Raw genomic sequence first — 24525 nt, 5'->3', positions numbered from 1 at the left:
GACCAAACCACCAGATTGCCCCAATTCTACCTAACTGTTTTAGTTTAACAGAATACGAGCACCAAGTTTGTAAACTTAATAAATAAATAGCTGTTTATTGAACAAACTGTTGTTAACCAGTGGCAAAAGAAAGAAATATGAACTGCTAACTTCTAGCACTATAACTTTAACTCTGCCCCCTTCTTAAATCCCTATACACACACATACAAGACACATAAGACACAAAACATGGATTTTAAGGGTGGGATAAATCACCATAGCACCAGTTCTGGAATACAGGATTCAATGGGTTGATTTTGATCAATGCCTTCCAACTTCCTTTCAGTTCTTGCTGATGACACAAGGGGGTGTTCCAGCACTTTCAGTATTTAGTTCATTGGTTGAACACCTGCCTTTCAATGTCTCTAACAGTTATTTTCCCCTTTGTCTCTTGACAGGCGTTTTCAGAACCATGATAGGGTCCCCCTTGTCCTCACTTATCACCCTACCAGCCTCCGCATTCAAAGGATCATCCTCCGCCATTTCCACCAACTCCAGCATGATGCCACCACCCAACACATCTTCCCTTCACCTCCCCTGGCGGCATTCTGCAGGGATCATTCCCTCTGGGACACCCTGGTCCACTCCCCCATCACCCCCTACACCTCAACCCCCTCCCATGGCACCTTCCCCCAGGCAACCGCAGAAGGTGCAGCACCTGCCCCTTTACTTCCCCCCATCTCACCGTCCAAGGGCCGAAACACTCCTTTCAAGTGAAGCAGCGCTTCACTTGCACTTCCCTCAATTTAGTCTATTGCATTCGCTGCTCCCAATGCGGTCTCCTCTACATTGGAGAGACTAAACACAGACTGGGTGACCGCTTTGTGGAACACCTTCGGTCTGTCCGCAAGCATGACCCAGCCTCCCTGTCACGTGCCATTTCAACACACCACTCTGCTCTCATGCCCACATGTCCATCCTTGGCCTGCTGCAATGTTCCAGTGAAGCTCAACGCAAGCTGGAGGAACAGAACCTCATCTTCCGACTAGGCACTTTACAGCCTTCCGGACTGAATATTGAGTTCAACAATTTTAGATCATGAACTCTCTCCTCCATCCCCACTCCCTTTCCGATCCCCCTTTTTCTAATCATTATTATATTTTTAAAATATATTTTTCTTTTCCCACCTATTTCCATTATTTTTAAATGTATTCCCATCCATTGTTTCATCTCCACCTTTTAGCCTATTTCGATCCCTTCCCCCCTCCCCACCCCCACTAGGGCTATCTGTCACTTGCTCGTCCTGCTTTGTACCCTTAATGTCACCATTAGCACATCTCTTAGCTAATACCACCACTGTCAACACCCCTTTGTCCTTTTGTCTATGACATCTTTGGCAATCTCTTCTTTGCCTCCACCTATCACTGGTCCTCTATCCAGCTCTACCTGTCCCACTCCCCTCAACCAGCTTATATTTCACCATATTTCTATTTTTCCTCAATTCTGATGAAGAGTCATACAGACTCGAAACATTAACAGTATTCCTCTCCGCAGATGCTGTCAGACCTGTTGAGTTTTTCCAGCTATTTTTATTTTTGTTTTCAGAGAGAGAGAGCAGGTTATAGAGATATAAGGGGAAAAAGCCGGCTAGCTATTATTGTGGAATTACTGGAATGTGCCACACACAGGAGAAAGAGGTTTTAGGTCTTGTCACTTTCAGGTTAGGAGCTATTCTGCTGCACTGTCCTCTCACAAAACCTGGTCACCTGGTCAGGAGCCAATTAAAACGTTGTTGCCAGGCAGCTCCCTTGGTCCAGGACTCCTTTTCGGCACCATCCTGTCTTTCATGGCACAGTCTGTTCCAGGACTGCAACATTGTACATATCTCTTATCCTGTTCCAGTGGACATGTCTTTCAAACTGCAGCCATTGTACTCTTAATCCAACAGACTAACAGAAAATAAAAAGATATGTTCTTTACAACAGTCCAACAGAAATAAAAAATATATGTTCAGTGACAGAAAGAACAGTGGTGAGATGAAATGAAGAGGTTCAGTGGGCCAGTCTGTAACATTATGGAGTAGCTACAAGTTGTTTCTTGCCCTTAGATCAAGAGCAGGGGTTCTCAAACTGAGGGCCATGACCTCCCCCTGCGCAATCAGGGTTGTGAGCTCTGAGGCACCAATAGCGGCTGTAGAGCGGAGCCTCAGATTTGGCAGTGTTGGGATGTGCTCCCAGGCCTCTTTAAATGCATGTGATTTCCTTTCCTGAGGGCATAGCTTAAACCAATGAGCTCTGAGGCCCAATTGTTGACACCAACGGAATTGGAAAAATGATAGGTGTCTTAGTTGTTTTTTGCACCTGTATCCCTGCTGTTTGGACCCCTAGCTCACTCAAAATATTCATTTCCCCACCAACCCTTTCACTCTAGGGTTGCACCAAGTGTGAAACAGTGAAATGAGGTCACAGCAGAAAAAGGGTTTGGGAAGCACTGCCTTACAGTGAAGAGGAAGCCATTTTTACTCCTAATCCATCAATTATGACATTAAGAGTCGGGAGCTGGAGAATGACTGACTGTTTTTCAACATGGTGGCACCAACCTGGAGTGAAGTCCAGTTAATGTGATTGCCGTCATCAATTTCTGCTCTGATTGGATCCTATCAACTCTTAAAAATGGTGTGTTAACAGTTGAAAAAATTGAATAGATCGCTTCATGCATTTCAAGTATCTGAATGACCTCCCTGTGGTGTGACTGTCTGGCTGTGCCAGTAAATGTAATGACGCAATGAATCCACACTCAGCTGGTGAACACTCTATCTCCCTGATGTGCCTATAGCCATGAGTTTCCTGCTCAGACAGGCAAATGAATCTCTGGCAACGGTCAACAACGGTTGGAATTTATATAATGCCTCTAATGTAGTAAAAATATCCCATGCTCTTTCACAGAAATGTTAACAATCCCCACATTAATACAGTTGATGGTTGTGTTTTTAATTTGGTCTTGAAACACTGCTATAATCTCCAGGCTCGATGGGCTGAGTGGCCTACTTCTGCTCCTGTTTCGTTTCTTGGTATGTTTTCTGTTCTTGAGGAGGACAATTCTAACTTCTCCAGTCTGCACATTACTGAAACCCCTCATCCCTGATACTGTTCTGGTAAGTTTTCCATGCACCCTTTCCACATCCTTGACATTGTTCCTGAAGTATAGTGCTCAGAATTGAACACAGTGCTTCAGCTGAGGGTCAGTCAGTGATTGATACAGATTCAGTAGAATGTTCTTGCTCTAGTACTTCATGTCTCTATTAATGCCATCTGATAAATGTTGTTTTCAACTAGTTTAATTAACTTGGCCTGCAACTGTCAAAGATTCATGTCCATACACTCCCAGGTCTTACTTTTGCTGCACTCTGGTTAAAATAATAGCATTTAGTTTAAACTGTCTCTTGTCATTCTTCCATCCAAAATGCATCACTGATTGTGAATCACTTTGCGATGTTCCAAGGGTGTGAAATGAACACGAGAACTTTCTTTCTCTTTCACGGCCCATTTAAATTTTCAAATTTTGCTCCAAAAATGAAATTCAGACTAATATTTGTTGTGGGACAAAAGACACTTGGTCCGGAGATGGTTAAAGTCAGAAGCTCTTTATTACAAACAAGCAGTTACAGTAACTCTTATTTATACACAGTAGAGATTCAGCTGGCTGCATGCCCGATCTTATTTTGTCTGCTTATGGCCTTCATCTTTCCCTGGTAAGGCACACCCTATCACACTCTCACGGACAAGCAACCTAGCCAAAAAGTACAAATGTGAAAAAACAGAAAACAGCTTGAGCTTATCAACTACAGTAACTTCATCTCGAGCAAAACACACATAGAAAAAACAGACCAGCAGTGTAGGCCAATGGTTGCAGTGGCAAAATAAAGCAAGAGAAACTGCTTTCATAAGTAAAACTAAGTTATCGTATTAACCTTTTATTCTCCACATAAATATTCCAAATTTTGCTGCAGAAACAACTTCAACTGGGAGTCAGCAAATTAAGAAGAAAGATCCTGGCAGTCGTTCGAGAAGGTACACAAGCCTCGAGCGCTCATTTAGCTCCATTCTCGGCTCAGGCGGTCTCAACAACTCCACATCCTGGCCACAGCGGAGTTTTCCTGGTGCATTGGGACCAATTCTGGTCTTGAACTAACACCACCAAAAAAAATTCCTGATTAATCACTTGGCTGATTACTGTTTGCGAAATCTTACTGTGCAAAAACTAAATGACGTGAAACAATAATAACTTGTCTTTATGTTTATTCATTGATGGGATGTGGGCATTGCTGCTTAGGCCAGCCTTAGCCCATCCTTAATTGCCCCTTAAGAAGGTGGTGGTGAGCTGCCTTCTTGAATCGCTGCAGTCCATGTGGTGTAGGTACACCCACAGTGCTGTCAGGGAGGTATTTCCAGGGTTTTGACCCAGAGAGAGTGAAGGACCAGTGATATATTTCCAAGTCAGGATGGTGAGTGACTTGGAGGGAAACTTCAGGCGTTGGTGTTCCCATATGTCTGCTGCCCTTGTCCTTCTACAGGTTAAAGGTCTTGGGCTTGGAAGGTGCTATTTAAGAAGGCTTGGTGAGTTCCTGCAGTGAATCTTGTGGATGTTATACACTGCTGACACTGTGTCGGTGGTGGAGAGAGTGAATGTTTGTGGATGAGGTGCCAATAATGCAGGCTGCTTTGTGCTTGATGGTGGTCGAACTTCTTCATAACACTTTTCACGCAACAAAATGTCCCAAGGTGCTCCGCAATAATGTTATAAAGCAAAACTTGACAGTAAGGCACGTAGGGCCAATGGCCAAAAACTTGTGGAAGAGGTAAGTTCTAATGAGCAGCCTCAATCAGGAAAGAGGGAGAGAGACTGAGAGGTTTAGGGAGGGAATTCCAGATCCTCAGGCCTTGGCTATTGAAGGCAAGGCAGCAAAATTGGGAGCAGAGTGATTCAGTCTCCAGCAACTCACTGGTAGAGAGATGGAATTTGTAGCAGTCACCAAGGATAATGACTTTGGTGTCTTCAATATTTGATTGGAGGAAATTTAAATTTATATTTTTCTATTATTGGGTGTCAGGTAAGCAGTCCAACAGTGGAGGAGTCAGGAGAGGTGGTGGTGAGGGAGAGCCGGGTTGCATCAGTGTACATGTGGAAACTAATGATGGGACCGAGTGGCAGTGTGCAGATGAGAAAGAGGAGGGTGTCAAGGATCTATCTTGGGGGATGACAATCAGAGGTGAGGACATGAGAAAGGGAAGAGAAGCCATTGCACGTGGTTCTCTGGCTGCGATTAGATAGGTAAGAGTGGAACGGGGTGAGAAGCGTTGGAGGAGGATGGTGTGGTCAACTGTGTCAAAGGCTGCAGACAGGTGGAGAAGGACGAGGCAGGAGTTTACCACGGTCAGTGATATAGGCTGCCATTGTGACTTAGAGAAGACAAGCTTTGGTATTGTGGCAGGGGTGGGAATCTGATTAGAAGCATGAATTTCTGGTAAAGATTGGCTGGGATTTGGGAGGTGACAAACCAAACACAACACAACTTGTGTTCGAGATAGATTTGACTTTTATCCAGAGTATTCACATCTATAACTGGACAGGAGGTTGGAGTTTATTAACATCAATAGAAACTGACCCCCAGTGAGCATGGTTCAGTCCTGGATGTGATTAATAGCAAAATCCAATCACTTTTTAAAAATTGCATTCATGGGATGTGTGCTTCGATGGTTGGGCCAGCATTTATTGCCCATCCCTAGTTGCTCTTGAGAAGGTGGTGGTGAGCTGCCTTCTTGAACCGCTGCAGTCCATGTGGTGTAGTTACACCCACAGTGCTGTTAGGGAGGGAGTTCAATGATTTTGACCCAGCGGCAGTGAAGGAATGATAATATATTTCCAAGTCAGGGTGGTGAGTGACTTGGAGGGGAACTTCAGGTGGTGGTGTTCCCATCTATCTGCTGCCCTTGTCCTTCTAGATGGTAGTGGTCATGGGTTTGGAAGGTGCTGTCGAAGGAGCCTTGGTGAATTCCTGCAGTACATCTTGTAGATGAGTGTTGTAGGAGCTGCACTCATCCAGGCAATTGGATAGTATTCCATCACACTCCTGACTTGTGCTTTGCAGATGGTGGACAGGCTTTGGGGAATCATGAGGTGAGTTACTAGTCACACGATTCCCAGCCTCTGACCTGCTCTTGTAGCCACAGTATTTATATGGCTAGTCCAGTTCAGGTTCTGGTCAATGTTAAACCCAGGATGTTGATGATGGGGGATTCAGTGATGGTAACACCATTGAACATCAAGGTGCGATAGTTTGATTCTTCCTGGTAGGAGATGGTCATTGCCTAGCACTTGTGTGATGCGAATGTTACTTGCCACTTGTCAGCCCAAGCCTGGATATTGTCCAGGTCTTGCTACATTTGGACATGGACTGCTTCAGTAGCTGAGGAGTTGTGAAAGATGCTGAACATTGTGTAATCATCAGCAAACATCCCCACTTCTGACCTTATGATGGAAGGAAGATCATTGATAAAGTAGCTGAAGATGATTGGGCTGAGGACACTACCTTGAGGAACTCCTGGAGTGATGTCCTGGAGCTGAGATTACTGACTTCCAACAACCACAACCATCTTCGTTTGTGCTCGGTATGACTCCAACCAGCGGAGAGTCTTCCCCATGATTCCCATTGACTCCAGTTTTGCTAGGGCTCCTTGATACCACACTCTGTCAAATGCTACCTTGATGTCAAGGGCTGTCACTCTCACTTCACCTCGGGAGTTCAGTTCATGTGGTTAGTTGTGAACTCTCTGGTGACTGAGAAGGTAGCGCGACTGAGTGAATCCCTTCCCACACTCGGAGCAAATGTATGGTTTCTCCCCAGTGTGACCTCGCTGGTGGCTCAGCAGGTGGGATGAGTTAATGAATCCCTTCCCACACTCATAGCAGACAAACGGCCTCTCCCCTGTGTGAACTCGCTGGTGTTCCTGCAGGTGGGAATGCACAGTGAATGCCTTCCCACATGTGGAGCATATAAATGGCTTCTCTCCCGTGTGAATGCGCTGATGTGTCTGCAGGTTGCCTAACTGAGTGAATCCTTTCCCACATTCGGAGCAGGTGAACGGCCTCTCCCCAGTGTGAACCCGCTGGTGTTTCAGCACGTCGGATGACACAGTGAAACCCTTTCCACACACAGAGCACTTGAATGGTCTCTCCCCGGTGTGACTCCGCTGATGTATCCTCAAGGTCGATGAATGAGCGAACTCCTTCCGACACACAGGGCAGCTGTATGGCCTCTCGCCAGTGTGAATGCGTTGATGTATATCCAGCACAGATGGGTAACTGAATACCTTTCCGCAGTGCCCACACTTGCACGGCTTCTCCCTGGAGTCATTGTGCTTCTCTCTCAACAGGGCTGACGATTGGCTGAAGCCTCGTCCACACACAGAACGCGTGGACGGTTTCTCCCCACTGTGAACAGTGCTTTTTCCTTCCATGTTCACACCAACGATAATCAGGTTCCAATAAATTAGCCGACTCCTTCAGAGTGTGATGTAATGTCTGAGTTTCCTGAAAGCAAATCCCAATGCCCTGTGAAATTGATTCAAAACAGAAAAAGCCCGAGTGTGAGAGAATCCATTAAAACATCAAGGAAATTGAGCTGAATGAATCTGATCACTTCTAGGGCTGACAGTCCGAACAAGTGATCCTGAAAGCTGATGGATCGTCATAAAAACCCAACTGGTTCACTAATGTTCTTTAGGGAAGGGAGCCTGCCACCTGGTCTGTATCTACACAAGATTCTGGCCTCTACGGAGGAGGGAGAGGGAGAGGAGGGAGCAGCAGTGGGTGAAGGAGAGATTTTATATAAGGAGAACGCAACCATAACAGGACCTGATGATCCCTCGATCCTCACCACCCAGATGGACAAGCGCAGCACGTGTATGCAAACGCCATCACCTCCAAGTTTCTCTCCAAGTCATTTATCAACTTGTCTGGCATGCAGCACTGGATGAACAGAAATTTGCTCCAATTAAATGTTGGTATAACTGAAGCCAGCGTCTTCCATCCCAATTACCATTTCTATTTCCTCGCCACCAACCTCATCCCTCTCCTAGGCAACTGTGCGAGACTGTGCTCACAACCTTGGTGCCATATTTCACCCCCTGCAGAACTTCAAGTCACAGGTCCACTTTAAGAAGGTGGTGGTGAGCCACCATCTTGACCCGCTGCGGTCCATGTGGTCTAGGTACACCCACAGTACTCTTAGGGAGGGAGTTCCAGGATCTTGACCCAGCAACAGTGAAGGAACGGTGATATATTTCCAATTCAGGATGGTGAGTGGTCTAGGGGGGAACTTCCAGGTGGTGGTGTTCCCATGTGCCTGCTGCCCTTTAATGTCAGCTCAGCATAGAGTTAATGTTTTTCCTGCCAACCTTTTCCCCCCAGTTAATTATTCGTACTCTGGATTGTTCTTTGTCCTTTTCGATAGCCAACCTAAACCTCATTATACAATGATCACTGTCTTCTGAATGCTCTCCCACTAACACTTGATCTACTTGGCCCACCTCATTCCCAAGAACCAGGTCCAACAGTCCCTCCTTTCACATTGGAGTGGAAACATATTGATGTAGAATGTTACCTGGGAGAGATAGCAACTTATGAGGAACACACGGAGAGGGTGCGGGAACCCAAGGCAGGTGTTGGAGAACACCAGGAAGGCCATAAGGTGATTGGATGATGAGTATTGCTGTTTAGGGACTGAGTCTAAACAACTGGGTATTAGTAACAAGTAAAATGTGTGCAGCTGAGGAGTCTTATCTCTTATTGTTAAGTGGGGTTTATTACCACTAGTAATAGTCAGTTTTATTAGTATTAGTAAAGCTGCGTTAATTTTGTTGTGGTTTATTACCACATCAATTCTGTGATCGAAAATTCTCCTGAATACACTCCAGGAACTCTTGCCTCTGCCAGTTACACTACGACTATCCCAATCCTATATTCGGATAATTAAAGACCCCCATTATAACTACTCTATAACTCATCCACCTCCCTAATTTCCTGGCAAATTTCCTCTACATCTTTCCCAGTAGTTCATGGCCTTTAAACTACATTGAGCAATGTAATTCCCACTTTTTTGTTCCTTACTCTAGCCAAATAGATTCTATCCTTATATAAAAGCAAAATACTGCGGATGCTGGAAATGTGAAACAAAAACAAAAATACCTGGAAAAACTCAGCAGGTCTAACAGCATCTGCGGAGAGGAACACAGTTGACGTTTCGAGTCCGTATGACTCTTCATCAGAACTAAGGAAATGGAGAAATGAGGTGAAATATAAGCTGGTAGAGTGGGGTGGGACAGGTAGAGCTGGATAGGGGGGCAGTGATAGGTGGAGGCAAAAAAGAGATGTCATAGACAAAAGGACAAAGGGGTATTGATGGTGGTGATATTATCTAAGGAATGTGCTAATGGGGACATTAATGGTAGCAAGCAGGACAAGCTAGTGGCAGATGGCCCTAGTGGGGGTGGAGTGGGGGGAAGGGATCAAAATGGGCTAAAAGGTGGAGATAAAACAATAGATCGAAATAAATTTAAAAATAGGTGGGAAAAGAAAGATATATTTTTTAAAAATTATAAATTATTGGAAAAAGGGGGATTGGAAAGGTGGTGGGGATGGAGGAGAGGGTTCATGATCTGAAATTGTTGAACTCAATATTAAGACCGGAAGGCTGTAAAGTGCCTAGTTGGAAGATAAGGTGCTGTTCTTCCAGTTTGCGTTGAGCTTCACTGGAACATTGCAGCAGGCCAAGGACGGACATGTGGGCTTGAGAGCAGAGAGAGCATGAGAGACACACCACCCTGCTCTCATGCCCACATGTCCGCCTTGGCCTGCTACAATGTTCCAGTGAAGCTCAACGCAAACTGGAGGAACAGCACCTCATCTTCCGACTAGTCACTTTACCGCCTGCTGGTCTTAACATTGAGTTCAACAACTTCAGATCATGAACTCTCTCCTCCATCCTCATCCCCTTTTTCCAATAATTTATAATTAAAAAAAATATATCTTTCTTTTCCCAACTATTTTAAAATTTATTTCGATCTATTTATCTCCACCTTTTAGCCCATTTTGATCCCTTCCCCCCACCCCACCCAGACTATCTGCCACTTAGCTTGTCCTGCTTGCTACCCTTAATGTCCCCATTAGCACATTCCTTAGATAATATCACCACCGTCAACACCCCTTTGTCCTTTTGTCTATGACATCTCTTCTTTGCCTCCACCTCTCACTGGCCCCCTATCCAGCTCTACCTGTCCCACCACCCCCCCCCCCACCCCCCCACTCCCTTACCAGCTTATATTTCACCTCATTTCTCCATTTCCTTAGTTCTGATGAAGAGTCATATGGACTCGAAACATCAACTGTGTTCCTCTCCGCAGATGCTGTTAGACCTGCTGAGTTTTTCCAGGTATTTTAGATTCTATCCTTGACCTCCTCTGGGATATCTTCTCTCCTTAAACAGGACTGCCAGCCTCTCTTTTCTCTTCCTTTCCTGTCTTTGCTGAACACCTTGTACTGAGGAAGATTTAATACTCAGAGCCAGCTCCCTGTTATAGCCACAACATCCTATTTACACATGTCAATCTGCAGCTGTAACTCACCAATATTATTAACCACACTCTGTGCATTCACACAATAACCTTCATTTAGATTTTCTTACTTTGAACACACTTAATAGTTTAGTATTTCCTACCAGCTGTTTGTTGTGGTTGAATAGTTAACTGTGTTTCCTGGTCCACAGCTGCTGCTTGATCTGCTGAGTATTTCCTGATCTTCCAGATTTCCAGCATTTAGCAGCCTCTGCACTTCCTTCTTAATGAGGACATTGAGGACCAGTGAGGTGAGCATGCGCGGGAGAGACCCGCAGGGCATTGTGGGCGGAGCATGCGCGGTATAAGCTCACTTGTCCTGCTTGTTCCCATTAGCACATTCCTTGTAATGAGCATGCGCGGGAGTGGCCGGTTGGGCATGGCTGAATGAGCATGCGCTGAAGAGGCTCATTGCGCTGCGCGGTCTGAGCATGCGCGGGAGAGGCGGAGGTTCAGCAGGTCACAGTGAAGCGGGTGAAGGAGCCGCCTTTAATCTGCCGGTTTCTCACGATCCACCCCGGCTCAAATCGCCACCAAGCGGCCGTGCGCCCTGAGCCAAACTGCAGGGTCGACGGGGAGTGCTGGAGACTCAGTTATTCAGGGAGCGTCTGTAAATGGAGGTGAAAGACCGACTTGTCAGGGAGCGTCTGTAAATGGAGAGTGGTGAGGGAGTGTGTGTAAATGGAGAGTGGTGAGGGAGTGTGTGCAAATGGAGAGAGGTGAGGGAGTGTGTGCAAATGGAGAGCGGTGAGGGAGTGTGTGCAAATGGAGAGCGGTGAGGGAGTGTGTGCAAATGGAGAGGGGTGAGGGAGTGTGTGCAGATGGAGAGCGGTGAGGGAGTGTGTGCAAATGGAGAGCGGTGAGGGAGTGTGTGCAAATGGAGAGCGGTGAGGGAGTGTGTGCAAATGGAGAGCGGTGAGGGAGTGCGTGCAAATGGAGAGAGGTGAGGGAGTGCGTGCAAATGGAGAGCGGTGAGGGAGTGTGTCTAAATGGAGAGCGGTGAGGCAGTGTGTGCAAATGGAGAGCGGTGAGGGAGTGTGTGCAAATGGAGAGCGGTGAGGGAGTGTGTGCAAATGGAGAGCGGTGAGGGAGTGTGTGCAAATGGAGAGTGGTGAGGGAGTGTGTGCAAATGGAGAGCGGTGAGGGAGTGTGTGCAGATGGAGAGCGGTGAGGGAGTGTGTGCAGATGGAGAGTGGTGAGGGAGTGTGTGCAGATGGAGAGTGGTGAGGGAGTGTGTGCAGATGGAGAGTGGTGAGGGAGTGTGTGCAGATGGAGAGTGGTGAGGGAGTGTGTGCAGATGGAGAGTGGTGAGGGAGTGTGTGCAAATGGAGAGTGGTGAGGGAGTGTGTGCAAATGGAGAGTGGTGAGGGAGTGTGTGCAAATGGAGAGTGGTGAGGGAGTGTGTGCAAATGGAGAGTGGTGAGGGAGTGTGTGCAAATGGAGAGTGGTGAGGGAGTGTGTGCAAATGGAGAGTGGTGAGGGAGTGTGTGCAAATGGAGAGTGGTGAGGGAGTGTGTGCAAATGGAGAGTGGTGAGGGAGTGCCATCAATTACAACATTAAAAATCAGGAGTCAGAGAATGACTGTTTTTCAACACGGTGGCACCAACCCGAAGTGAAGTCCAGTTAATGTGACTGCTGTCATCAATTTCTGCTCTGATTGGAAAGTGTTTCTTCCTTGTTGACCAATTTCATTTCAGTCCCACGTTGAAAACTCTCAATGCTTCTCCGGCGTTTCCTTTTAGCCTGACCTCGGTCGTTGGTAAGATTTTCGAGACCATTATTAAGGATGAGATTTCAGAATACTTGGAAGTGCATGGTAAAATAGGGCAAAGTCAGCATGGTTTCATCAAGGGGAGGTTATGCCTGACAAATCTGTTAAAATTCTTTGAGGAGGTAACGAGCAGGTTAGACAAAGGAGAGCCAATGGATGTTATCTACTTAGACTTCCAGAAGGCCTTTGACAAGGTGCCGCGCAGGAGGCTGCTCAGTAAGATAAGAGCCCATGTTGTTAGCGGCAAGGTACTAGCATGGATAGAAGATTGGCTGTCTGGCAGGAGGCAGAGAGTAGGGATAAGGGGATCCTTCTCAGGATGGCAGCCGGTGACTAATGGAATTCCGCAGGGGTCAGTGTTGGGACCACAACTTTTCACTTTATACATTAATGATCTAGATGAAGGAACTGAGGGCATCCTGGTTAAGTTTGCAGAAGATACAAAGATAGGTGGAGGGACAGGTAGTATTGAGGAGGCGGGGAGGCTGCAGAAGGACTTAGACAGGTTAGGAGAATGGGCAAAGAAGTGGCAGATGAAATACAACGTGGGGAAGTGTGAGGTCATGCACTTTGGTAGGAAGAATAGAGGCATAGACTATTTTCTAAATGGGGAGAGAATTCAGAAATCTGGAGTCCAAAGGGACTTGGGAGTCCTCGTCCAGGATTCTCTTAAGGTTAACTTGCAGGTTGAGTCGGTGGTTAAGAAGGCAAATGCAATGTTGGCATTTATTTCGAGAGGACTAGAATATGAAAGCAGGCATGTGCTGCTGAGGCTTTATAAGGCTCTGGTCAGACCACATTTAGAATATTGTGAGCAATTTTGGGCCCCGTATCTCAGGAAGGATGTGCTGGCCCTGCAGAGTGTCCAGAGGAGGTTCACGAGAATGATCCCAGGAATGAAAGGCTTAACATATGAGGAACGTTTGAGGACTCTGGGTCTATACTCGATGGAGCTTAGAAGGATGAGGGGGGATTTGATTGAAACTTACAGAATACTGAAAGGCCTGGATAGAGTGAACGTGGGGAAGATGTTTCCATTAGTAGGAGAGACCAGGACCTGAGGGCACAGCCTCAGAGTAAAGGGAAGACCTTTTAGAACAGAGATGAGGAGAAACTTCTTTAGCCAGAGAGTGGTGAATCTATGGAATTCATTGCCACAGAAGGCAGTGGAGGCCAGGTCATTTGAGTGTATTTAAGACCGAGATAGATAGGTTCTTGATTGGTAAGGGGATCAAAGGTTACGGGGAGAAGGCGGGAGAATGGGGTTAAGAAACTTATCAGCCATGATTGAATGGCGGAGCAAACTCGATGGGCCGAATGGTCTAATTTCTGCTCCTATGTCTTATGGTCTTATGGTCTTGCTTATCTGGCTAGTTGTAAACAGACTAAAATCCCTTTGAAATCCAAATACCCCTTCATTTATCCAAAAATGCAAGTTCCCTTCACACATTACATGCTAAGCCAGCATCCATGTTTACTCATTAGCATGTCAAGAACCTAACTTCTATTGATGAATTAAGTTTGCAGTCTACTTGGCTCCAAATGTAATTAAATCACACACAGGCAGACCCAACTTTATTAACCCTCATAAACCTACTTCACAATAAACCAGAGATTATGAAAATTATTATATTTTCATGACATGCACTTCCATCCATTTTTCATCTTCTTAAACATGATAAGGGTCTCCACTTCCTCATTGACACGTTACCTTTAAGGTAATAACATTCCAGAATACATTCTGCCTCTGTTTCTGAGTAAGCTGTCTGATATAACTGCTTTATTCGTGGATCCTTTTGTCGTAGCTCTACCAACTGAACTGAACTAAACACTTCAGCTTCATTCTCTTCCATTCTTTCTCCCTGAACAATCTTATCAAAGATAGTATCAGCTAATTGAACTTCAAGACCTTTTCCCTGCCTTTACCTTCCTCTTCTTCCTGTTTCAACCCTTGAGCTTGTGATCTCATTACTGCACAAACTGGAAACAATCCAGGATGCTCTTTCTGCAACACCTCTGTTGAATGCACCTCTACAGGCTGCTCAGCTACTGTAAGCATCAGCCACATCTGTGACCCAGCTATATCATTACCTAAAATAAACTGAACACCGACAATGGGCAATTTGTCCAGTACTCCAACAATCACCTCACCTATTTTCCACTTACTCTTTAAAAAATTGACTTTCCACAATGGAATAGGTTTAGCATATCCATGAACCCCACTTATTATCACCTTTTTCTGCAACATTCCCTCTGGACAAGAAATATCACTGTCCCATGAATTAAAATTGACTAGCACCTGTGTCTCTTAACATTTTAATATCTTTACCTGCTCCACCCTGTACACATGGAAAGACTTCCCCTTCATAGACAAAATCGTTGAGCATTTCTGCAACCTACTCTTCAGAACTCCATTGGGTAAATTGTGAACACATTCCTACTTCTTTACATATCACTGATTCTTCCTGTTTTACCTGTACACAAACCACTGGTTTTTCCTGCGCCTGGACCTCAGAACCCATAGTACTTTTACTTCCAGAATTTATCTGATTTCCAATTATTGTAACAGACTTTCCCTGTAACATCCAACACGTTGACTTCATATGCCCAACCTTACTACATGAAAACACCCAATTTCCGAACGTCACTTCTACCCTCAGCACTTTCCTTCTTAGTCTGAGAAAAAAAAATCCTGAGAATTTCCAATTACTCCTTCCCTTCTCTGACTACCTACCTTCCTTTCACCTTCCCGCTTTCTGTCCTTCCCTGATTTAAAAGGGTGACGAAAAAGAGGTTTAGATCTATGAACTAACTCATCAGCTATATCTGCTCCTTTTCTTACTGTTTTAACCCTCTGTTCCTCCACATGAATTCTTCCAAAAGAATTACTTCTCTAACAGCTACATACGTTGTCTCTATCTTTAGTGCCCGTATCCACCAGTCAAAATTACTTTGTTTTACTCTCTCAAACTCAATATAGATTTGACCAGGCTGTTTCCTTATATTCCTAAGTTTCTGCCTGTACGCCTCAGGAACCAACTCATTTGCACTCAAAATAGCCTTTTTTACTGCATTATAATCTACTGACACTTCTTCTGACAGTGAAGCATAAACCTCATGAGCTCTGCCCACTAAGCTAGACTGTAAAGGCAATGTCCAGATTTCTTTTGCCCAATTCATCTGCTTAGGTATCTTCTCAAATGAAATTAAGAACGCCTCTACATCCCTTTCTTCAATCTTTGGAAGAGCTCACACAAATTTAAACAACTCCCCACTGGATTTTAGGTTGAAGGTATTTTCATCATCAGAACCTTCCTCAGCATCTGAGATCTCTTTTTTAAAGTCCAGCTTTTAAAGCTGGCATTCTCTTTCGCTTTCCTCTCAACGATGCTGATAGGACTAGAAAGGAGGATCCGCTGACAAAAATTGAACAGTTAGGAGCTAAATTAAAAAGCAGAACCTCCAAGGTAATAATCTTGGGATTACTACCTGTGCCATGGGCAAACTGGCATAGGGTAAATAGAGTCAAGGAGTTAAATGCGTGGCTCAAAGGTTGATGTGGGAGGAATGGGTTTCAGTTCATGGGACATTGGCACCAGTACTAGTGTAGAAGGCAGCTGTTCTGGTGGGATGGGCTTCAATTGAACTGTTCTGGGACCAGTGACCTGGCGAATCGAATAACTAGGGCTGTAGAGAGAGATTTAAACTAAATAGAGGGGGAAAGGGTTCTGGAGAGGGGATACGTAAGCTTACAAAGCAAAAGGATATGACAGCCTTGTAGGGCAGCTATTTAGGCAATGATACCCAGAGTGTGACAGGAAGGGACAGAGTGTCCAAAAATAAAAAAAAGCAGCAAATAGGCTAAGAGGGGGAAAAATGGTAAAAAGACAAAATTAATTGCTTTTTACTTAATTGCACGTAGTATTTGGAACAAAATAAATGAATTAATGGCACAAATAGTGGTTACTGGGTATGATCTTAAAGCCATTGTGGAGACATGGTTATGAGGAGATCAAAGCTGGAAGCTAAATATTCAGGGGTATGTGACTTTTCAAAAGAACAGACAGGAAATGAAAGGGTGGTGGGGTAGCCTTGTTAGTACAAGATGGAATAAGTACGATAGCAAGAAATGATCTTGGATCGGAAGATGGAGAATCCATATGGGTGGAGGTAAGAAATAACAAGGGGAAGAAGACACTGGTGGGAGTCGTCTATAGGCCTCCTAACAGTAGCTATGCTGTAGGACAGAGAATAAATCATGAGATAACGAGGGCATGTTAAAAAGGCAGTACGTTAATCATGGGTGACTTTAATCTTCATGCAGATTGGGAAAATCAAATTGGCAGAGGTAGCCACGAGGAAGAATTCGTTGAGTGTATTCGGGACAGTTTCCTAGAACAACATGTTGTGGATCCAACCAGGGATCAGGCTATTTTGGATCTGGTATTATGTAATGAGGCAGGTTTACTAAATGATCTCAGAGAAAAAGGTCCCCTAGGAAACAGTGACTATAACATGGTAGAATTTAACATTCAGTTTGGGAAGTGAGAAACTTGGAACAGAAACAACTGTGCTAAACTTAAATAAGGGTAATTACAAAGGAATGAGGGCAAAGTTGGCTGCAGTGGACTGGGAAAGGAGTTTAGCAGAAAAGACGGTTGATAAACAATGGCAGACATTTAAGAAAATAGTTCATGACTCACAAGAAAGATATATCCCAGTGAGGAAGGATTCTAGGAAGGGGATAAACCAACCATAGTTAACCAAGGAAGTTAAGGATAGTATCAAATTGAAAGAAGAAAATATACAATGTGGCAAGGATTAGTGGTAAGCCAGAGGATTGGGAAAGTTTTACAAACACAGAAGATGACCAAAAAAAGATAAAGAGGGAGAAAATAAACTTTGAAGGTAAACTAACAAGTAATATAAAAACAGACAGTAAGAGCTCTTTTAAATATATAAAAAGCAAGAGAGAGGCCAAAGTCAATATAGGCCCCTTAGTGAATGAGGCTGGGGAAGTAATAATGGGGAATGACGAAAAGGCAGAGGAGTCGAATAAATACTTTGCATTAGTCTTCACGGTAGAAGACACTAATAGCATTCCAAAAATAATCAAGGGGCAAAAGGGCTTTGGGGGTGGGGGGAGGAAATAAATACAATAACTATCATTAGAGAAAAAGTACTAGGGAAACTAATGGGGCTAAAGGCCAATAAGTCCCCTGGACCTGATGGGTTGCATCCCAAGATATTAAAGGAAGCAGCTGCATAGATAGTGGATGCACTGGTAGCAATCTTCCAAGAATCCTTAGATTCTGGAAAAGTCCCAGAGGGTTGGAAAACTGCCAATGTAACACCCTTACTCAAAAATGGAGGGAGACAAAACAGGTAAACTATAGGCCGGTTAGCTTAACATCCGTCATTGGGAAAATGTTAGAGTTTATTAAAAAGGATGTAAAAGCAGAGCATTTAGAAATGCATAGTATAATCAAGCAGATTCAGCATGGCTTCATGACGGGGAAATCATGCCTGACAAATTTATTAGAATTCTTTGAGGAGGTAACAAGCACGATAGATAAAGGGGAACCAATAGATGTAATATATTTGGATTTCCAAAAGGCATTCATTAAGGTACTGCACATCTGGCTATTTAATAAGATAAGAGCCCATGGTAATGGTAGTAGTATATTAGCACGGATAGAGGATTGGTTAACTAATAGAAGACAGAGCGATGGAATAAAGGGGGCATTTTTAGGATGGCAACCTGTAACGATGGAGTGCCATAGGAATCAGTGCTGGGGCCACAATTATTTACAATATATACATTAATGACTTAGATGAGGGAAATGAATGTACTATCGCCAAGTTTGTGGATGACACAAAAATAGGTGGGCAGGCATGTGGTGAGGATGACAAAGAGTTCACAGAGGGATATAGACAGTTTAAGTGAGTGGGCAAAAACTTGGCAGATGGAACATAATGTGGGAAATGTGAGCTTATGCACTTTGGAATGATGACTAGAGGAGCTGAACATTACTTAAATGGAGAAAGACTGCACAAAGAGATTTGGGGGCCCTCGTGCATGAATCCCAAAAAGCTAGCATGCAATTTCAGCAGGTAATAGGGAAGGCAAATGGAATGTTGGCCTTTATTTCAAAGGAATGGAGTATAAAAATAGGGAAGTCTTGCTAAAACTATACAAGGCACTAGTTAGACCACACCTAGAATACTGTGAACAGTTTTGTTCCCCTTATGTAAGGAAAGATATACAGGCATTGGAGACATCCCAGAGAAGGTTCACTAGGTTGATCCCGCGTATGGAAGGATTTTCTTATGAGGAGAGGTTGAGTAGGTTGGGCCTGTACTCATTGGAATTTAGAAGAATGACAGGCAACCTTATTGAAACATATGAGATCTTAGGTGACTTAACAGGGTAGATGCTGAGAGGTTGTTTCCCTTGTGGGAGGTCTAAGACTAGAGGGCATAATCTCAGAGTAAAGGGTCACCCATTTAAAATAGAGATGAGGAGGAATTTCTTCTCTCGGTTGTTCATCTGTGGAATTCTTTACCACAGAGGGCTGTAGAAGCTGGGTCATTAAGTATATTCAAGGAATGAGATATATTTAATCAGTGAGGGAATCAAGGGTTATGGGGAAAAGGCAGGAAAGTGGAGTTGAGGATTAGCAGATCAGCCATGATCTCTTTGAATGGCAGAGCAGATTCGATGGGCTGAATGGCCTACTTCTGCTCCCAAGTCTTCCTCCCTCATTCTTAGTCCCTCCCCTCCATTGCTAACTTTTCCCCCTGGAAGTTGAGTTTTCGCATTTCCATTTCTCTTTGAAATACTTTCTTTTTCTGTTGCCTCTAGTGCAAGCTTTTTCATTACCATCGCTTGTTCAAATTCAAGCTTCTTCATTTGTAACTGAAGTCTCACTACCTCCAGCTGTGACTCACTAGTGTCAGGTATCACTTCCAATTTCAAATGCTGTGCTATCACTTTAACTATATCTGCTTTCTTTGCCCCTACGGGTAACCTCAGCTGCAACTTATCCACCAATGCTGTTAAATTACCCTCAGATATTTTTTGTAACCTAATCAGAGTTATATCTTCTGCTTCCAAAAAGGTTTTACCATGGCAACAGCCATTTTTGCCGTCTCACCACTTTAACATCCCTCACACCAACTCCTGAATTCAATGTGCTTCTCGTACTCGTAACCTGAAGATTCACCAAACCAGTAAAGGAATTTCAAATATCCCGCAAAGAGACCCCAATTTGTTATGATGTGGCAGAGGATGTGTGCCAGGTGGACCAAATCCACAAGGGAAACTTGGTTGCGCTATCACAATGGTTTTGCTATTTATATTTATTACAAGATGTGTGCACTGAATTCAGAAGGAACGAGTCCACCAAGACCTTGAGAGATTTAAAAAAAAATTAAATTATAATATTTATTAACAAAGTAAAAGAATTCAAGCACATACATAAGTCTACAATTGCTCACTAATATAATAACTCAGAAAATTCCTAATTAACTCAACCCCGAGTTACAACCCCTTTCAGGCAATGGTCCAACTGCATTGAAACATAACCAGCAAGTTAACACAATACCCACTCAACAGTGGAATTCCAAATGGCTTTTCCCCAACTTCAGTTTTGTTACATAGCAGACTCATGCACACATGGCTGGAGGCTTCATTAAGGCTATTTCACACACTCCTGTTGGATCTTCTTCCACATAGTCATTCGTTCTCCTTTATATATGTTTCTTTTTTTAATATGTAAATTCTATTGTTCCATATGTCTTTGAAACGGTATCTTCCTCATAATATAAAAAAACTTTCATCTTGCCAATATTGTCAGTAACCTTTGGGAAAAATAAACACATTCCTTAGCCTTGATTATCTGGCAAATTGTAAACAGATTAAGATCCTTCTGAAATCAAAATCTCTTCATATATCTAACAATGCAAATTCCCTTCACACCTTACATGCGAAGCCAGCATCCATGTTTACTCATTAGCATGTCAAGCACCTAGCTTCTTTTAGCAATTTCAAGCTTTCACTCAAAATGTAATTAAATCACACAGACAGACCCAACTATACTTACCCCCATAAACCTACTTCACAATAAACCAGAAATATATTATGAAAATTAGTATACTTTCACACTACAGTTGTATCCTGGATGTGATTGACAGCAGCAACCCCTACAATTAAATATAAACTTAGCAGGTGGGGTGAATGAATGAATCGCTTTCCTGTCCTGCTGTGCCAGTAAATGGGATGATGCAGTGAATCCACACTCAGCTGGTGAACACTCTTTCTCCCTGGTGTGCCGACAGCCGTGCGTTTCCCCGAGACAGGCAACCAAATCTCTGCCCACAGTCAACAATAGTTTTAATTTATCTAACTCCTATAATGTAGTAAAAATATCCCATGCTCCCATGTTAACAGTCCCCACATTAATACAGTTGATTCTTGACATTTGCGTTTTTAATTTGGTCTTGAAACACTGCTATAATCTCCAGGCTTGACAGGCTGAGTGGCCTACTTCTGCTCCTATTTCATGTCTTCGTATGTTCTTTATTCTGAGGAGAACAATTATAACTTCTCCAGTCTGCACATAACCAAAGACCCTCATCCCTGATACTGTTCTGGTAAGTTTTCTGTGCACCCTTTTCAAATCCTTGGCATTGTTCCTGAAGTAGAGTGTTCAGAATTGAACGCAGTGCTTTAGCTGAGGATCAGTCAGTGATTGATACAGATTCGGTACAGTGTTCTTGCTCTAGTACTTCATGTCTCTATTAATAGCATCTGATAAACGTTGTTTTCAACTTGGCCTGCAACTGTCAAAGATTCATGTCCATACACTCCCAGGTCTTACCTTTGCTGCACTCTGGTTAAAATAGAAGCATTTAGTTTAAACTGTCTCTTGTCATTCTACCATCCAAAATGCATCATTGATTGTGAATCACTTTGCAATGTTCCGAGGGTGTGAAAGGCACAAAATGAACCCAAGAACTTTTTTTCCCCTTTCGCAGCCCGTTTTAAGTTGTAGATTTCACTCCAAAAAATGAAATTCAGATTAATATTTGTTGTGGGACAAAAGCCGCTCAGAGTCCGGAGATGGTTAAAGTCAGGAGCTCTTTATTACAAACAAGCAGTTACAGTAACATTTATTTATACACAGTAGAGATTCAGCTGACTGCATGCCCGATCTTATTTTGTCTGCTTATGGCCTTCATCTTTCCCTGGTAAGCACACCCTATCACACTCTCCCAGGCAACCAAGTTAGACAAAAAGTACAAATGTGCAAAAACAGAAAACAGCTTATCAACTACAGTAACTTCATCTCTAGCAAAACACATATGGAAAAAAACAGGCCAACAGTTGCAGTGGCAAAATAAAGCAAGAGAAACTGCTTTCATAAATAAAACTCATGGTGATCATATTAACCCTTTATTTCCCATATAAATATTCCAAATTTTACTGCAGAAACAACTTCAACTGGGAGTTAGCAAATTAGGAAGAAAGATCCCAGGCAATTGGTTTGACTGAAGCCTCGAGTGCTCAGTTAGCTCCATTCTCAACTCAGGCAGTTTGAACAACTCCACATCCTGGGGACAACGGAGTTTTCCTGGTGCAGTGGGACCAATACTGGTCTTGAACTAAGACCACCACTGCAGTCCCAGTGGTGTAGGTACACCCACAGTGCTGTGTGGGAGGGAGTTCCAGGATTTTGACCCAGTGACAGTGAAGGAACGGCAATATATTTTCAAGTCAGGATGATGAGAAAGGGGAATTTCAGGCGGTGTTCCCATGTGTCTTCTGCCCTTGACCTTCTAGAGGTCAGAGGTCCTGGGTTTGGAATGTGCTGTGTAAGAAGGGTTGGTGAGTTTCTGCAGTGCATCTTGTAGATGGTACACATTGCTGCCACTGTGTGTTGGTGATGGAGGGAGTGAATGTTTGTGGATGAGGTGCCAATAATGCAGGCTGCTTTGTCCCCGACGGTGGTCAAGCTTCTTCATCACACTTTTCACACAACAAAATGTCCCAAGGTGCTCCGCAGTAACGTTATAAAGCAAAATCTGACAGTAAGGCACGTAAGGCGATAGTAGGGCTAATGGCCAAAATCTTGTGGAAGAGGTAAGTTCTAATGAGCATCTTCAATCAGGAAAGAGAGGTAGAGAGAATGAGGGGTTTAGGGAGGGAATTCCAGATCCTCAGGCCTAGGTAGTTGAAGGCACGGCAGCAAGATTGGGAGCAGAGTGATTCAGTCTCAATCGGCTCCCTGGTAGAGAGATGGAGTCAGTCGTTAGGAAACGGAATTTGTAGCTGTCACCAAGGACAATGACTTTGGTCTCTTCAATATTTAATTGGAGGAAATTGATATTCTTCTGTTATTGGGTGTTGGGTAAGCAGTCCAACAGTGCAGGAGTCAGGAGAGGCGGTGGTGAGGGAGAGCTGGGTTGGCATTAGTGTACATGTGGAAACTAACGTTGTGTTTTCATATGATGGGACCTAGTGGCAGTGCGTAGATGAGAAAGAGGAGGGTGTCAAGGATCGATCTGAGGAGACGACAATGAAAGGTAAGGGCCTGAGAAAGGGAAGAGAAGCCATTGCATGTGGTTCTCTGGCTGCGATTAGATAGATAAGAGTGGAATGGGGTGAGAGGTGTTGAAGGAGGATGGTGTGGTCGACTGTGTCAAAGGCTGCAGACAGGTGGAGAAGGACGAGGCAGGAGTTTACCACGGTCAGTGAAATAGGCTGCCATTGTGACTTTGAGAAGACAAGCTTTGGTATTGTGGCAGGGGTGGGAATCTGATTGGAAGGAATCAAAGATGAATTTCTGGGAAAGATTGGCTGGGATTTGGGAGGTGACAAACCAAACACAACACAACTTGTATTCGAGATAGATTTGACTTTTATCCAGTGTATTAACATCTATAACTGGACAGGGGGCTAGAGTTTATTAACATCATCAGAAAGTGATCCCAATGATCATGGTTCAGTCCTGGGTGTGATTAACAGCAAAATCCAATCACTGTGGTTAGTTGTGAACTCGCTGGTGACTGAGCAGGTAGCATGACTGAGTGAATCCCTTCCCACACTCGGAGCAAATGTATGGTTTCTCCCCAGTGTGCCGTCGCTGGTGGCTCAGCAGATGGGATGAGTTAATGAATCCCTTCCCACACTCATAGCAGACGAACGGCCTCTCCCCAGTGTGAACTCGCTGGTGTTCCTGCAGGTGGGAGTGTACAGTGAATCCCTTTCCACACGTGGAGCATGTAAATGGCTTCTCTCCCGTGTGAATTCGCTGATGCGTCTTCAGGTTGCTTAACTGGGTGAATCCCTTCCCACATTCGGAGCAGGTGAACGGCCTCTCCCCAGTGTGAACTCGCTGGTGCTGCAGCAGTCCGGATGATACAGTGAATCCCTTTCCACATACAGAGCACTTGAATGGTCTCTCCCCGGTGTGACTCCGCTGGTGTATCCTCAAGGTGGATGAATGATTGAATTCCTTCCGACACACGGGGCAGGTGTATGGCCTCTCGCCAGTGTGAATGCGTTGATGAATTTCCAGCACAGATGGGTAACTGAATACCTTCCCGCAGTCCCCACACTTCCACGGTTTCTCCCTGGAGTCATTGTGCTTCTCTCTCAACAGGACAGACGATTGGCTGAAGCCTTGTCCACACGTGGAACGTGTGTACGTTGTCTCCCCACTGTGAACGGTGCTTTTTGCCTCCATGTTCAAACCAACGATAATCAGGTTACAATAACTTTGCCGACTCCTTCAGACCATGATGTAATGTCTGTGTTTCCTGAATGCAAATCCTAATACCCTGCGAAATTGATTTAAAACACAAAAAATGGAGTGTGAGAGAAACCATTAAAACATCAATGAAATTGAGTTGAATGAATCTGATTATTTGAGGGGCTGACACTACGAACAAGTGATCATGAAAGCCGGTGGATTGTCATAAAAACCCAACTGGTTCACTAATGTTCTTTAGGGAATGGAACCTGTCACCTGGTCTGTATCTGCACAAGACTCTGGCCTCTATGGAGGAGCGAGAGGGGAGAGAGCAGCAGTGGGTGAAGG

The 24525-nt window shown here is 44.2% G+C and overlaps 2 protein-coding genes across 2 annotated transcripts in view; one reads left to right on the top strand and one right to left on the bottom strand.

Moving 5' to 3' along the window:
- LOC144672165 (uncharacterized) overlaps positions 1 to 24525 on the top strand; it is a 61269-nt gene that overhangs the window by 1894 nt on the left and 34850 nt on the right. The window lies entirely within an intron of this gene.
- Positions 5265 to 24525, bottom strand: part of LOC144672200 (uncharacterized) — a 50524-nt gene continuing 31263 nt past the window's right edge. The window contains exons 8-10 of the mRNA XM_078534018.1: positions 23473 to 24214; positions 7916 to 8007; positions 5265 to 7539 (exon numbers count right to left, since the gene is read on the bottom strand). Coding sequence (XP_078390144.1) covers positions 6795 to 7539; positions 7916 to 8007; positions 23473 to 24214 — 1579 coding nt within the window. The 3' untranslated portion in view covers positions 5265 to 6794. The remainder of the gene's footprint in view (positions 7540 to 7915; positions 8008 to 23472; positions 24215 to 24525) is intronic.

This window comes from Cetorhinus maximus, chromosome 36 (assembly GCF_964194155.1).
Source record: "Cetorhinus maximus chromosome 36, sCetMax3.hap1.1, whole genome shotgun sequence".
Taxonomy (NCBI): domain Eukaryota; kingdom Metazoa; phylum Chordata; class Chondrichthyes; order Lamniformes; family Cetorhinidae; genus Cetorhinus; species Cetorhinus maximus.
The sequence above is the reverse complement of the archived record's forward strand: the minus strand, read 5'-3'. Positions and strand labels throughout refer to the sequence as shown.